Below are 13318 nucleotides of genomic sequence, written 5' to 3' on the forward strand. Positions count from 1 at the left end.
ATAGGTACGGATGGACTTAGACACCTTAATAATAGAAAAGCTTCGCTATTAAAGATAATAATGAAATTTTTTATGTTTGGTCATTAATTGAATCATTCAAAGCTTAACTTTTAAACAGCCTACTTTATGGTAAGGACAAAATTTATGCCGTTACTTTTAAAAGAGAATCTTTTCAATAATTTGGATTTATTAGTAAATAAGTACATCTGTAACACATAGCCTTAATAGTTAATTTAGGCATGTTAGATTTGTCTTATCGATTTCAAACTTTCGTGTTTTTTAAGCGTAGCAACTCTATAGTCATTATCATCTTGTCCATTTATAACATCGTTATATCAACTATCCTATTTATTTAATATTTATTATAATGATTTCTTGGTCAATTAGGCACTATATTATTAGCGAAGCATCTCTATGATCAAGTCTTAGAATGTCAAGTTAAGTACATTTGTTACAAGCATCCTGTATAAAAGAAATTTTTAAGATAGAATCATAGATTTATAAACAATTTTTAGACTAAGAGGGGATGAAAGAAGTGTCCCAACTTTTAAACCAATAACTTATTCTACAGGCGGTTTATTTTGTGTATCATAAATATCGTCGTCCATTTACTCATCCTTTTTAATGAAGAAGATGGATGTGGCTCTAGGGGCTTTGACCCAAGAGGTAATTTTTTAGCTTTTTTACAAACGATATTTAAAAAATCACGGATTTATTTTAAAGAAAAAATAATTTTTGAAATAAAATCATGAAAATAAAACATTCCAACTATTTAATACTTTATTTCAAAATATTTTATTTTAAATTAAATGAAATATATACAATTATTGTAATTTTTTTCGAATAGGAAAAAATTTCATATAATGATTTTTTGTACTATTGAAAGACATTGATAAGAACTAACATAATATAACATATAATATACATTACATATCTATAAAAATGAAAAAGTTAACCAGTCAACCAAAGAATAGGAATCTGGAGGCTTTAGTATCTGTTATAGCCAAATCAGGATTAATTTCCTCTGGAAAAAAACCGGCTCCGAGAATTTCAAAAGTCATGAATAGTATAGTATTATAGAAAATATACCATGAAAACTAAAATAGAAATAAAAATATATAATTAGTCCCTGTTTTGTTGACCCAAGTCTTTGGCCTCTTAAGTAAACAAAACTAGAATGAATCCTATTCTTTTTTATATGCAAGACAAAAAAACCACTAATTATGATATTTTTTTCTGAAAAAAGATTGCCTAACAAAATTGAAGAAATACAATTGTTTAGTAATAATAGTAATTCTAATAAAGGAAATTTACTATTTTATTTCTTTACACACATAAGAATAAACTGATTCATATATAAGCTTTAAATGAATAGGATCTATACAATAATCAGGACTCGGTAGCCGACGTCATCCGCGACTAAACCTCAAATCTAAACCCGTTTGGATGCTTTATTCTTTTAAAAAGAGGGGTTGTCATATTTTGATTATGTTTAGACTTCAAGTTGATTTTGAAAATTGTTAAAGGATGACTTTTCTGTGGCTTACAGGCGGCTGACGCGCAACTGCAAAGCCCTGACAATAATGCGTTTGATTAAATGTTGCAATAAAGCTTTTTAGTAGCGATGCAGAGTTAGCTATTCTAACAATCAATTCTACAAAAAATCAAGAAACCTTTTAAAGTATGGTGGGGGTATATTTTTTTTTACACGCAACTGAAGAGGGGTGGGTAAGAAGTGGAGGAAAAGGGGAAGGGGGTTGTGGGGAAATTTTCCTTTAGAATTGTTTGTCAGAATATCATTCCTTTTTCCCTGGTAGCGAAGCTAGTCCATTATTCGAAATAATCGCTGTATGTCTGACATTATTAGGAAATTTTCTAGGCTTCTTTTTAAGGTACATGGTCAAAATTTTGTTCAGATTCCCTTAACCGCGATAACAATCCTGTTAATTGATCATGGTCTAGTAGCCATGCTACAAAAGATATGTACATTGTATACTACAAAGAAATGTTTCATGATTTTGATATAACATTAAACATTCTTTAGATTGACATTATAGATAAAGAAAAAGTAAAGACACTGATAGTTTGTTTAACCCAATCAAGATTTAACAAAGGTCTCAAAAGTTGTATGAGTATTTAGAAAACTTTACGTATTTTAGAGTCTAAAGTACCCTCCCACCCAGATTTAATAGCAGGTCTCCTTAAGGGATAAGATAATGGCAGATAAATTGATGTACATCCCCAATTATGATAAAAAAAATTACACATTTTATAGATTAGAATTAGTGGTTGAAACGTTTAGACACTTAACTTTATTAACCAACCATACAAAAATTAACAAAACTCCCCAAAGTTGTTGAGCCAACAGTTAAGAAACTGTTATTATAAAACAGTTCAATTCCCTCACTGGATCTTACTGGACAAAAGTAAGTTACGTTTACAGCTACAGATTGTTTTGACTTATTTGATTGTTGTTATTTCTAAGTTTTGAGTAAATTTCCATAAAGTGCTCTTCTCTTGGAGATCTCTGAAAAATATTAAATCAGATATTACTCAGAAAAATAGATATAGAAAGTTTAGATGAGTAATCCCTTAACAGAACCGATAGATATACAGTTTACGATTCGTCCACATTATCTATAATACAAAGTAGAACGATGTCTGTCTGTCCGTCTGACCGTCTGTCCGTCTGTCTGTCTGTCCCTTAAGATCTCGGTAACCACTGAACCGATCGGATTCTACTCTTCAGGGTATCTACCTATTGGTCCGGTGGTGGTTTTAAGCTATTTTCTCGGGGGGTGGGACACCCCCAACCCCCCCAAAAACCAAAAAATCCCCCCCCCCCCATTTTTTTTTTTTTTTGAAGGAGATTTCCATGGTCCTATACAATTTTCGCAATAATTTTTTTTATCACCTCTTGGGGCAAAGCCCCTAGAGGCTAGGGGCGAAGCCGCTAGTTGATTACAAAGTGTAAACATTATGGCACGGAAATGTTAAAGAAGCGTGGATAAAATTCTCAAGGGTACGATTATCCTATACCCCTTTTCATAGGGTTATACAACCATACGAGAATTCAAGGTTCTAAAAAAATTACAAGATATCTGATATTTATGATTTCGTGATTTTGTTAGCATTTTAGATATTATGCTGTACACCCAACCGAATGTTTGTCTTAAACAAAAAAAGGCTCACACCCCCCTGGCAAAGTCCTGTGCACGCCATTGTTTTCATATCTAGTACCTGACTTTTTGAAGAGCAGTTTCCAAAAGATTTGTGGCTTTTTCTGGTCCCCGATATTTGAAGGAATACACTTTATTCTAGATGAATTTAATAAAATGGTAGATTTTATAAAGTCATGCGCCATCACACCAATTACCCTCTTGTTTCGATTTCTCCCTCCTTATTTTGAAATAATCTTAATTTGAAAATCAAATTGGAGGGGGGGGGGGGAGTAATGGGTAGCCCTATAGGATTAGAGAACTGCACTTACAGTCCTCGCAGGTTTAGGCATAGGGTAATGAACTAAATCCCGTCGCAAATTTTGAATAAATTTTATAAATAATGGAGGGGGTGGGGGGGGGGGGTAATCAGTGCTTAACCGGCACTTTGTAAAAAAGGAACTGTGGATTTGATTAGATATTAAAATATGATGGAAATTAATTAAATCTAGTAATCTACTAAAAGAACAAGAATGATAACATCCAAAAGTAGCAAAGAATAAAAATCATGGATGAACAAACGGACATAGTAAAGGTTAAAGTAATTGACTGAAAAGTTTGCTAGTTTGATTAGGAAATTTGCTCTAGAGGGTTAGAACCCCCCCGCAAGGAAATAGGATAAAAGCTACTGTGAAAGTACGACGAAACCCCCTACTTCGTTTTCTTACCAAAAATCCGATCCGAAACCATAAACTTACCTTATTCTTTTTCTTTATTTTCACTTTTCCTTCACCTCCATAGATTTCAGTGACCTTTAAAAAATAGACAACAAAAGTAATCAATGATCTATCTTCAATGCGATTTTGGAATTTCACATTGAAAGACATTTGCAAGGGTTACCGGGCCAATATTAATTTAATTTAATTCCTTTAAACACAGGCATGTTGCATATCAGAATGACCGCATTGAAATGCTGATTATGAATCTGAAAACCGTTTTGAAAAATATTGCTTCTAGTTCGAATAAGATCTCATTAACTTACCTAAAACAGCTGATTTAGTTAAATCTGTTTATTTTGGTAGGTTATTTGAAAATCATTTCAGACTGAATCAATATTTTTCAAAACAGTTTTCAGATTTGTAATTTTTGGTTTTATAAGGGGCGGGTATAATTTAAACCCCCCGCGCTCCCGTTGTTTTGGATTACAAAACCCAGGAATAAGGTATAACCAACAAGCAAAATAAATCTAAAATAATATTTGGGGGGCAAATGGAGAGGTCGTCAATTTTACGATGTGTTGCCCACCAACGACAGCTGAAAAAAACGTATAGGTTTCGTGATTTTTTCCCGAATTAATTTCGTTATTGGTATAAGCTGTACAAAACCCCTTTCAGGTTTCACAGGGTTTTATTATGGCCCAGTAACCCTTGCCAATGTCTACCATTGAGAAAATCCTAAAAAGCTTGCAAATCGACCCGCCCTACTACATATATTTATAAACTTTACTTTATAGCTTAATCTGGGACAGAGGGAAAAGAAACCGAATTTTAATTAATCACAAACTGCTTTTTTTAGCTTATCATTAGGGTTGATCAATTTTAATGGCAATGTTAATCTCCCTTCCTGAACTAATGTATAGAATTATAAATTTTATTAAAATGTTTACCTTTTTCAGCAGAGCATTTAAACCACCCTAGAAATAAAAGATAGTAGGATATTATGGGAATAGAATTACTGTGGTATTCGGCAACCTTGAGCCATGTTCTGTGGCAACCCTGACCTGGGTTCGGAGAAGGGCCGAGGGCCCTCCCCCGAGTACCGGGGAAGGGGTCAGCCTGACCCCTCCCTATGCTTTAAAATTAATGATAGATTTGACAGCCTTATTATGGTTAAGCTGCATTGTTTGGTTCCCCCACCCTTTCCAGGGATGGGGGATCATTATTGCCCAATCTGATTATTGTATATGTATTTATATTGATTTTGCTTTAGTATTATTTATTCCAATCTGTGTATTTATTATTTGTTGTATTATAAGTTAGTAACCTTTGGACCCTGAATAAAGTAACATCTGAATAGACTTTGTTTGTTATTTAGTGATAGCTAGAGAAGCCCAGCTTCTCTATAATTATACGTGTCCACGTCTGTTCGCACTGCCGTAATCATTTGAACTTGGGTATCTGCCATTTAACCGAGGCGGATACCACAAATTGGTGACAGCTGTGTGAGATTACGGCAAACCACAAGTGTAGAGCAGACGCGCAGCTGAGGTTAAGGTACTCCCAGCAGTGAAACTGGCAAAACTGACACAAGCAACCTGAATTACCCACCCTGGATAGCAAGGTCTAACTCTGTATCCAGCAGTTGTGGAAGCAAAACCTAGCGAAAGACCACGGAGAGTGGCGGAACCAGAGCTGCGGAGAGCAGCGAAATCGGACGAGAGACCGCGGAGAGCGGCGAAACTCGACGGAGAACCGCGGAGAGCGACGAAATCTAACGGAGGATTGGGCGCTCAAAGGCTGAAACAGGCCTGCGGACGGGCTGAAACAGGCCAAATAATTGCAAACGGCTGAAAACAGGCCACCATTTACTGCAAAAGATAGCGGGATCCGAACCCACGGCGCTGCAGGACGGGACATTCCCTGCCGCCACCACCCGGATTCTGACCCACGGCTCTGCAGGACGGGACATTCCCTGCCGCCGACTGGCTGAAACAAGCAAAATAGCTGCGAGCTGTGAGCGAAAATACGAGTGTAGTGTACCAAACAGAAGAAAAACTACGTTAACTCCAAGTATCCTGAGAGGCTACAGCGCAGCCACCCATTGAGAAAAACAGATATCATATCAGATTTCCAAGTATCCTGAGAGGCTACAGCGCAGCCACCCATTGAGAAAAACAGATATTATATCAGATTTTATGGATTACCACCCTGGTGTGAAAGCTTAACAATAGATTTATGGGCAGGGCTTGGTAAATAATTGCCGTGGATTGTGATAAGCCAAAAATAGAACTTGTGATAAGCCAAAAATAGAACCTAGATGTAAGCTAACAATGCATTGGTAAACAATCGGACCCCCAAACCTGCAGCACGGCAAATACACCCCTTATCCCAACGGAAGGGGAGGGGCCACCCATAAATTGAAGCAAATACAATCGAGGTGACATCAGATAAGCCAAGGATTAAGGGAGAAGCCCAATTACCTCACAACCCAGTCACCTTAAGCCTGCGGCACCCCCCTCCCCACCTGGGGAAGGGCGGCTTTACCCCGTCCCCTCACGCGTTCCCCCTTCTCCCCACACTCGGATAAGTCCGTCTACCGTGCGGAGACAGAGAACGGGAGAACAAAGTGCGCCCTGTACAGGGAGGCCTACAGCCACGAAGATCTGGAGTTGCTCATTGATGAGCTTAACCGCGGCATCCGCAACGCCAACGTGAAACGTGAGATGATGGGACATGAGATCGCCTCGGTACCTGAGTACACGAGGCGAGCCATGTTCACCGTGACCATGATCACCAAGCAGCTGAAGGAGGGTGTGTGCCTAGTGGACGCCACCGACGGGCTCACGGGATCGGCCAGCGTCCAGTTGCCCCAGTATGATGATTCGGAGCCAATGGAGATTGGCGCCTTGGCTCCGGGTCTCCACCAGATGGGGAAGGTTGCACCAGACGACGCCTCCAAGATTCCAGGCCGCTGCTACTGCTGCCATGGGAAAGGCCACCGAGTCAGAGACTGTCCTACGCCTATGGAGGTCAGCCTAGAAGAGCGACGCACCCAGCCGCCGGGACCAGGTAGCCGGGAGGAGAGGTGTAGCCGGCAAGGGCGCTCACTCAGGGAAGCCCAGCCAGGTAGCCAACATGGAAGGGAGCGCGTCCCCAGCAACACTCCAGCAAGCAGCCGCCCCCAGCGCTGTGGGCCACTCAGAAGGAATGCCGCAGTTTGGGACCATCCCAGCCAGGATCAACGTGCTGGGAGGAGCAGCTGAACCCAACCGGGTTGGCCTGGGCTTCAGCCTCAACCACATGGGACCGGAGTTCGTGCAGCCAACCAACATTGCGGAGCCAGAAGTCCTGCGGCCTCTGCCATTCGGCCTCAACATGATGGTGCCCGCCAGACCGAGTCCCCCGAAGGAGGAGGTAACCCCTGTCACCCCCAGCGAGAGCAGAGGGGCGCTACCCAGCGCCACCGGAACGGTGTACGGGGAGGCCCTGGCGGCCGCCGAGCGGGAGAGGCGAGAGGCGCTAGCCAGCGAGTCTGAGTCGATGTATGGGACGCCAACCGGCGTCACCACCTGGGAAGGACGAGAGGTGCGGCCTCGCACCCCCAAGCTGATGTCTGGGGCGGCAACCGCCGCCGCCACCTGTGAAGACTGGGGGGTGCTATCCAGCGCCCCCATGCCGGTGCCTGGGGCGACAACCGTCGCCGCCACCGAGAGACCTGGACCCCGGAACGAGCCTGCAGCAAGTTAAGATCCGGGAGACCACGGGATATAGCTGTCAACTCACAGTGTCCCAGTGGACATTTAGGTGTGGAGTCTGGGGCCACCTGAAGGTGACGTCGGTCCCCACCCTCATGCGGCCAACCAAGATTGACCCAGAGACTTGCCGGGACCTGGCCCGGAGCCGAGTCTACACCCTGCCAGGCAAGACCAAGCCATTGAAGTTCCAGCTGAACCACCCCCTGTTCTTCACCCTTGATATGGTAGGAGCATTGGTCAACAGCCCCAAGGGGGTGGGTTGTGAAGGGGAGGACGTCCATTTTGAAGGCCAGCTGTACCGCAATGAGTTAGTGCTCCAGGAGCGACGGCTGCTGGTCAAGGAGGAGACCTACGTAGTTGAGAAAGGCCGGGTGGAGTCCCAGTCCGACCACCTGACCCTAGCGTGTCCCCAGTCCGAGCTGTCCTGCGTCACTGGATACACGCGGGCTACATCGGATTTACCCTGGAAACTCAGATGCGAAGCGCAGCAGCAGAAGAGGTAGCGGCCAATTGCTGGAAGCTCCAGCAGCTAGACCCGGCCCATCCGGTGCGTGTCCAGGGGAGCACGTTCTCTATTTTGAGGGGAGATGTATTGCTCCAGCTTACCTGCCAGCGTAATAAATACGTGGTAAGGGAGAGCAATGAATGTTGGGACAAGGTGCCGGTGGAGCCCACAGGATTTGTAGATGCCGTGACAAAGGTGTATAGCGGTCACGCCACCAAGATTCCCTGCTCCTCCACCTACCCCCTAACTGTACACGCCGAGGAAGGGTGGATAGAGCTAACCCCAGCACCTAAGAAGAGGCTGCCCCCGCTGGATACACCCAAGCAACTGCTGACCGAGCCCTTGGATGACTTTAGCTCGGGAGGATTGTATTCCCAGGCCGAGCTGAATGACTGGCAGCAGCTACTATCGTTCCCGGCGTATAAGGCCGCCATGCTGACCGGCCTGTCGTATGGCTCATGCAACCAGCAAGGCAGCTGTTCAGCCACCGGAGACCATGGAATCGTGTCCTATAATATTGACCGACTGGCGGAGGAAGGGGAGGAAACCCTGGATGTCTGGGCTGGGTTCAGACAAGCTATTCATGAGTGGGGAGATGGCGCAGCCATACTGTGTCTGATGCTGTTGATTCTCAAGCTACTGGGAGACTTAACCATCATCTCCCTGGCAGCTGCACAAGGAGGTGTACGTGCCGCCCTGAACGCGATGTCGCAAGTATTTCTGTATCACCCAACCTTGTATCGTAAGGCCTTGGCCAGGGCCAGGATCAACCATGCCAAGTCCCGGGACTTTTCAGTGGACTGGGATGCCATTCCTATTGGCCGGGAAGCAGCCGAGGAAATGGTATCCATGAAATCAGCCGATAGTGGGAATGACCGCCTAGGCAAGCCTGGGCCGCACTCTGGAAAGCCCCGCGGCCCCTCGGGAGGCCAGGCTGTCGCCCAGACAGTCAACCTGGTAGCCAGTGCTCCAGCCGCTGCCACCGCCAACCAGAATGCCCCGTTGCTGACAGGCCCAGCAGCGGCTGCGCCCCAAGCCGGCCTGACACCCGCTGGCGCCGAGCTACGTGCCCAACAAAAGCCAGCCTCTACCTTCTACCCCACGTTGGGGGCCCATCAACTCTGAAAAGCACCACTAGGATTCCATTGAATTGTTAACCCTTGTAAATAACAGTCCCATAATGAGCGGGCCGAAGGCCTCAACCACTGTCGGAAGTCTGGTGGGGAAACCCCCTCCCAGCCTTCCGAGGGGAGAGTTGTGGTATTCGGCAACCTTGAGCCATGTTCTGTGGCAACCCTGACCTGGGTTCGGAGAAGGGCCGAGGGCCCTCCCCCGAGTACCGGGGAAGGGGTCAGCCTGACCCCTCCCTATGCTTTAAAATTAATGATAGATTTGACAGCCTTATTATGGTTAAGCTGCATTGTTTGGTTCCCCCACCCTTTCCAGGGATGGGGGATCATTATTGCCCAATCTGATTATTGTATATGTATTTATATTGATTTTGCTTTAGTATTATTTATTCCAATCTGCGTATTTATTATTTGTTGTATTATAAGTTAGTAACCTTTGGACCCTGAATAAAGTAACATCTGAATAGACTTTGTTTGTTATTTAGTGATAGCTAGAGAAGCCCAGCTTCTCTATAATTATACGTGTCCACGTCTGTTCGCACTGCCGTAATCATTTGAACTTGGGTATCTGCCATTTAACCGAGGCGGATACCACATTACTACTCTTATTATTATGGGGTAATTTTGTTGGTACAAGAAATTAGAATATTTTCAGTCAATTTGTGCTTCACTTTGAATTGTCAACTTTTAATCATATTAGGATTTTATAATAACAATCTGATTGTAATAGAGTTCTTTTTTAGTCTTAGAGTCTGGAATGGGGGTGTATGTGGGTGTCAACACCCCATTAACATAAAAATTTGGTATCTATCCTACCCCTGTTTTTTACCCCACTTACAAAACCCCATACATGCCAATGGTTTATATATCTATTCACTTCCAACATAAACACCACCAAACTTGTTATTTTGTGAGCCTTCAAAGTCTTGATTCAAAGTTTTATTAGTTTGTTCAGTGCTATGGGCATCATTATTACCAACAAAAATACCAAACTCATTAAGAGAAATCTGATATTGTTCTGGTTCAACTGTATTCCTGTTACAAGGACACAATTCTTTAATAAAATGGTAGGCATAGTCCCTGTATTTCAGCAGATACAGAACTTGAAACACAAAAAAAGTGAATGGTGCTTTCACTCCATAAAATGCAAAGTTTTCAACATTTGTAGAAACTATTATCAAAGTTAAACTCATCATTATGTGTCCAATTGTTCCAGTTTTAAGGCTTGACAGGGGAAGTCTCTTTATTTTAACAGATATATAACACTCTATGAGAAAAGATAGGAGGCAAAACATTATAACAGCTGGATAATATGAAACACTCATCACAACTTTTTTTTGTCCACAATACTTAGAAAAAGCTAAAAATAGTGCTAATCCATGATATTTTCTCTGCATAAAGTTCAAGTAATGGCTTCTGCTTTCCTTTGCTAGGAACCAAGTTAATGTAAATACAACAATTATTCTTGATAAATGTTTTTGATTTATTTTCATAAACCATCCAAATTCATGATAGATGCAGATTTTAACTATTGAAAGCAATCCAAATATGCCAAAACTATTTGAAAAGCAGCCAAATACAATTATATTTATTACTACAGCTGCTAATAAAGGAATTTCACCAAGAAAAAGTTTCCACATGATAGATATTGTAGAAGTTGCAACACCTAACTGTTTTAATAAAATCTAGTATTATTAGTTATTATCCTATGTTATAATTAACTTAATTGTGTGTGTCCAATAAGATATTATATTGGGTCTGTGTTTATAATTTTAGGGGAAGCTTTGAACAGTTCCTTGGATGTTTTAGACTGTTTAAAATAACTCCTTAGAGATATTGCCCTAGAACAACCCCTTACCTATAATTTTTTTTTATTACTTACAACAGAAAAGAAACCTTCTAACATTCTCCTAATTTATAGCTGCAATTATCATATGAATTATCAAATAAAAATTGCATATATTTGACAATTTTTTTGTTGATCTAATTAAAATTTACATCATAAATACTAGAATATTAAATATTTACTCTAATAACTCAGTAAATTTGATTTTATTATTCCTGTAGATAGATTGAAATAACATTATCAAGAAAAACAACAATATTTTTCTCATGCACATCCAAAGATTTGAAATAAGATCTAATGATACTTCCAATAAATAACGATAGTAAAAAAATTGGAATAGATGTGTAAGCCAACTTTAAATCAATGTTTTGACATTGTTGAGTTATTTCACTTGTAGCATTAGTTTGTTGAAAAGATTCTGATTTGATAACTTGTAAAGTGCCATGCATTTCTTTTGATACGTCACTCATATTATAATTTTATGCTAAAACAAATTCAAAAAGTTTATTTCTTTCACAAGACTTGAATTATAACTAATCCATAATATGTATATGTGTCATCAATATGATGGAATTCATTCTCTGTAAATCTCTATATATTGTTTTGGTTTCAAAGAAACTGTACATAGTATTTACGTCAATCCTCTTAAAACATTAATTTTAAGATTTTTTTTCTAATCAAGTCAACACTCTAAGGAACATTAGTATTTTTAAATAAAAACCATTAACTAAGTTAGTTTCTTAACTTTTTTTACATTTATATTGTCTCCTTACACAAACTAGCGACTGTAGCCCTAAAATATCCTTTTAAAATCAAATACTTATTTGAAGCATATTTAAAAGCACAATATCTAAGTGTATTTATATGAATATACATTACCTCAACATCTGAGCTGTTAACTTCTATAGAGTAAAATTCTGTTGACTGAAACATTTAATTTAATATTTATGTCATCTTTAAGAATACATAAAAAAATGAAAATATCTTCAAGGATATATTTACAAAGATGAAAATATCTAAAATTAGCGAAGAACAGAATAATGATAGAAGCCGAGAGAAAATTTCCATACAGAACTAATAATTGATGTCAAACAGAAAATTACAGACAGAACAATGAAACAAGAGATCTATAAGAGTAGATGTTTGTCAGTCAACAAATTATAAAAATTTATTAATCTACATATGTTTAATTTTGGCCTGCAGAATCATTTAACATTACGGCGTTGCTACAAAAGACCAACTCTACAAAAGACCAACACCTACAAAAGACCAACTAGGCGTTGCTACAAAAGATCAACTCTACAAAAGACCAACACCTACAAAAGACCAACATTCAAAAAATCGTAATGCTAGAAGGTCATGGCCGCAGAGCTCGGCCCCCTGGCCTGCCTAGCCGCGGGTGCTCGGCCCCCTTGCCTATAACCTTACCTAACCTAACCTATGTAAGAATGTTTAATGTACAATAACTTATTTATAGTTTAGAATTTTGTGTATTTTACAAAAAGTGGTTGGTAGATTTTTTCAAATTTTTAATATTTGTTTTACAATATTAAGGTAAAGTTAGGTTAGGTTATAAGCAATGGGGCCGAGCGCTGCGGCCATGTATTTATTATGTATTAATTTATTAATAAATATGATGTTTATATAACAATATATAGGTGTTGGCCTTATGTAGGTGTTGGTCTTTTGTAGCAACGCCAACATCACAGCCATCTATCTCTTACAGTTAACAATGATTAAATCACATTTTCTTTGGGACAAAAAAATAAAGACACATTGAGTTACAGAATAGCTTAGCAACTAATATAGATTATAAAATATTTAATGACCTTGGTTTTTGTTTCTGTAAACAATGAGGGATTAAATCTGAAAGATTAAAATTGTATAAAATCCATCTAAAAAAATTATTTTTTTAAATTGAATTGTTTATGTACATTCCTTGAGGTTTTTCCTAAATATCTTTAAAAAGTTTTTAAATCATTATTTTATTGGGTTTTTACCAAGAACAGTTATATAATTATACGATTCAAATCAATTTAAATATACCTGAATTTCAAATCTGTTATATTATCAAATATTTCTTTTATTTTTAAAACTTTGACAATAATATCTGATATAAAAAATGGCCTAGTTTGAATAATAAATTACCTAAGATTCGGTTGGTCTCTTTCTGATTCCATAGAAAACAATCTAGCTCTAAAAAAA

At 39.8% G+C, this 13318-nt stretch overlaps 1 protein-coding gene across 1 annotated transcript in view; it reads right to left on the reverse strand.

The window, feature by feature from the left end:
* Positions 1-1867: 1867 nt before the first annotated feature.
* LOC145305686 (uncharacterized) overlaps positions 1868-13318 on the reverse strand; it is a 72347-nt gene continuing 60896 nt past the window's right edge. Inside the window, exons 25-31 of the mRNA XM_080147398.1 lie at positions 13262-13309; positions 12943-12979; positions 11993-12037; positions 4825-4851; positions 3917-3970; positions 3241-3317; positions 1868-2527 (exon numbers count right to left, since the gene is read on the reverse strand). Of these exons, the coding sequence (XP_080003524.1) occupies positions 2461-2527; positions 3241-3317; positions 3917-3970; positions 4825-4851; positions 11993-12037; positions 12943-12979; positions 13262-13309 (355 nt within the window). The 3' untranslated portion in view covers positions 1868-2460. The remainder of the gene's footprint in view (positions 2528-3240; positions 3318-3916; positions 3971-4824; positions 4852-11992; positions 12038-12942; positions 12980-13261; positions 13310-13318) is intronic.

The sequence above is a fragment of the Acartia tonsa genome, chromosome 14 (genome assembly GCF_053477335.1).
Source record: "Acartia tonsa isolate MP-2025a chromosome 14, ASM5347733v1, whole genome shotgun sequence".
Classification (NCBI taxonomy): domain Eukaryota; kingdom Metazoa; phylum Arthropoda; class Copepoda; order Calanoida; family Acartiidae; genus Acartia; species Acartia tonsa.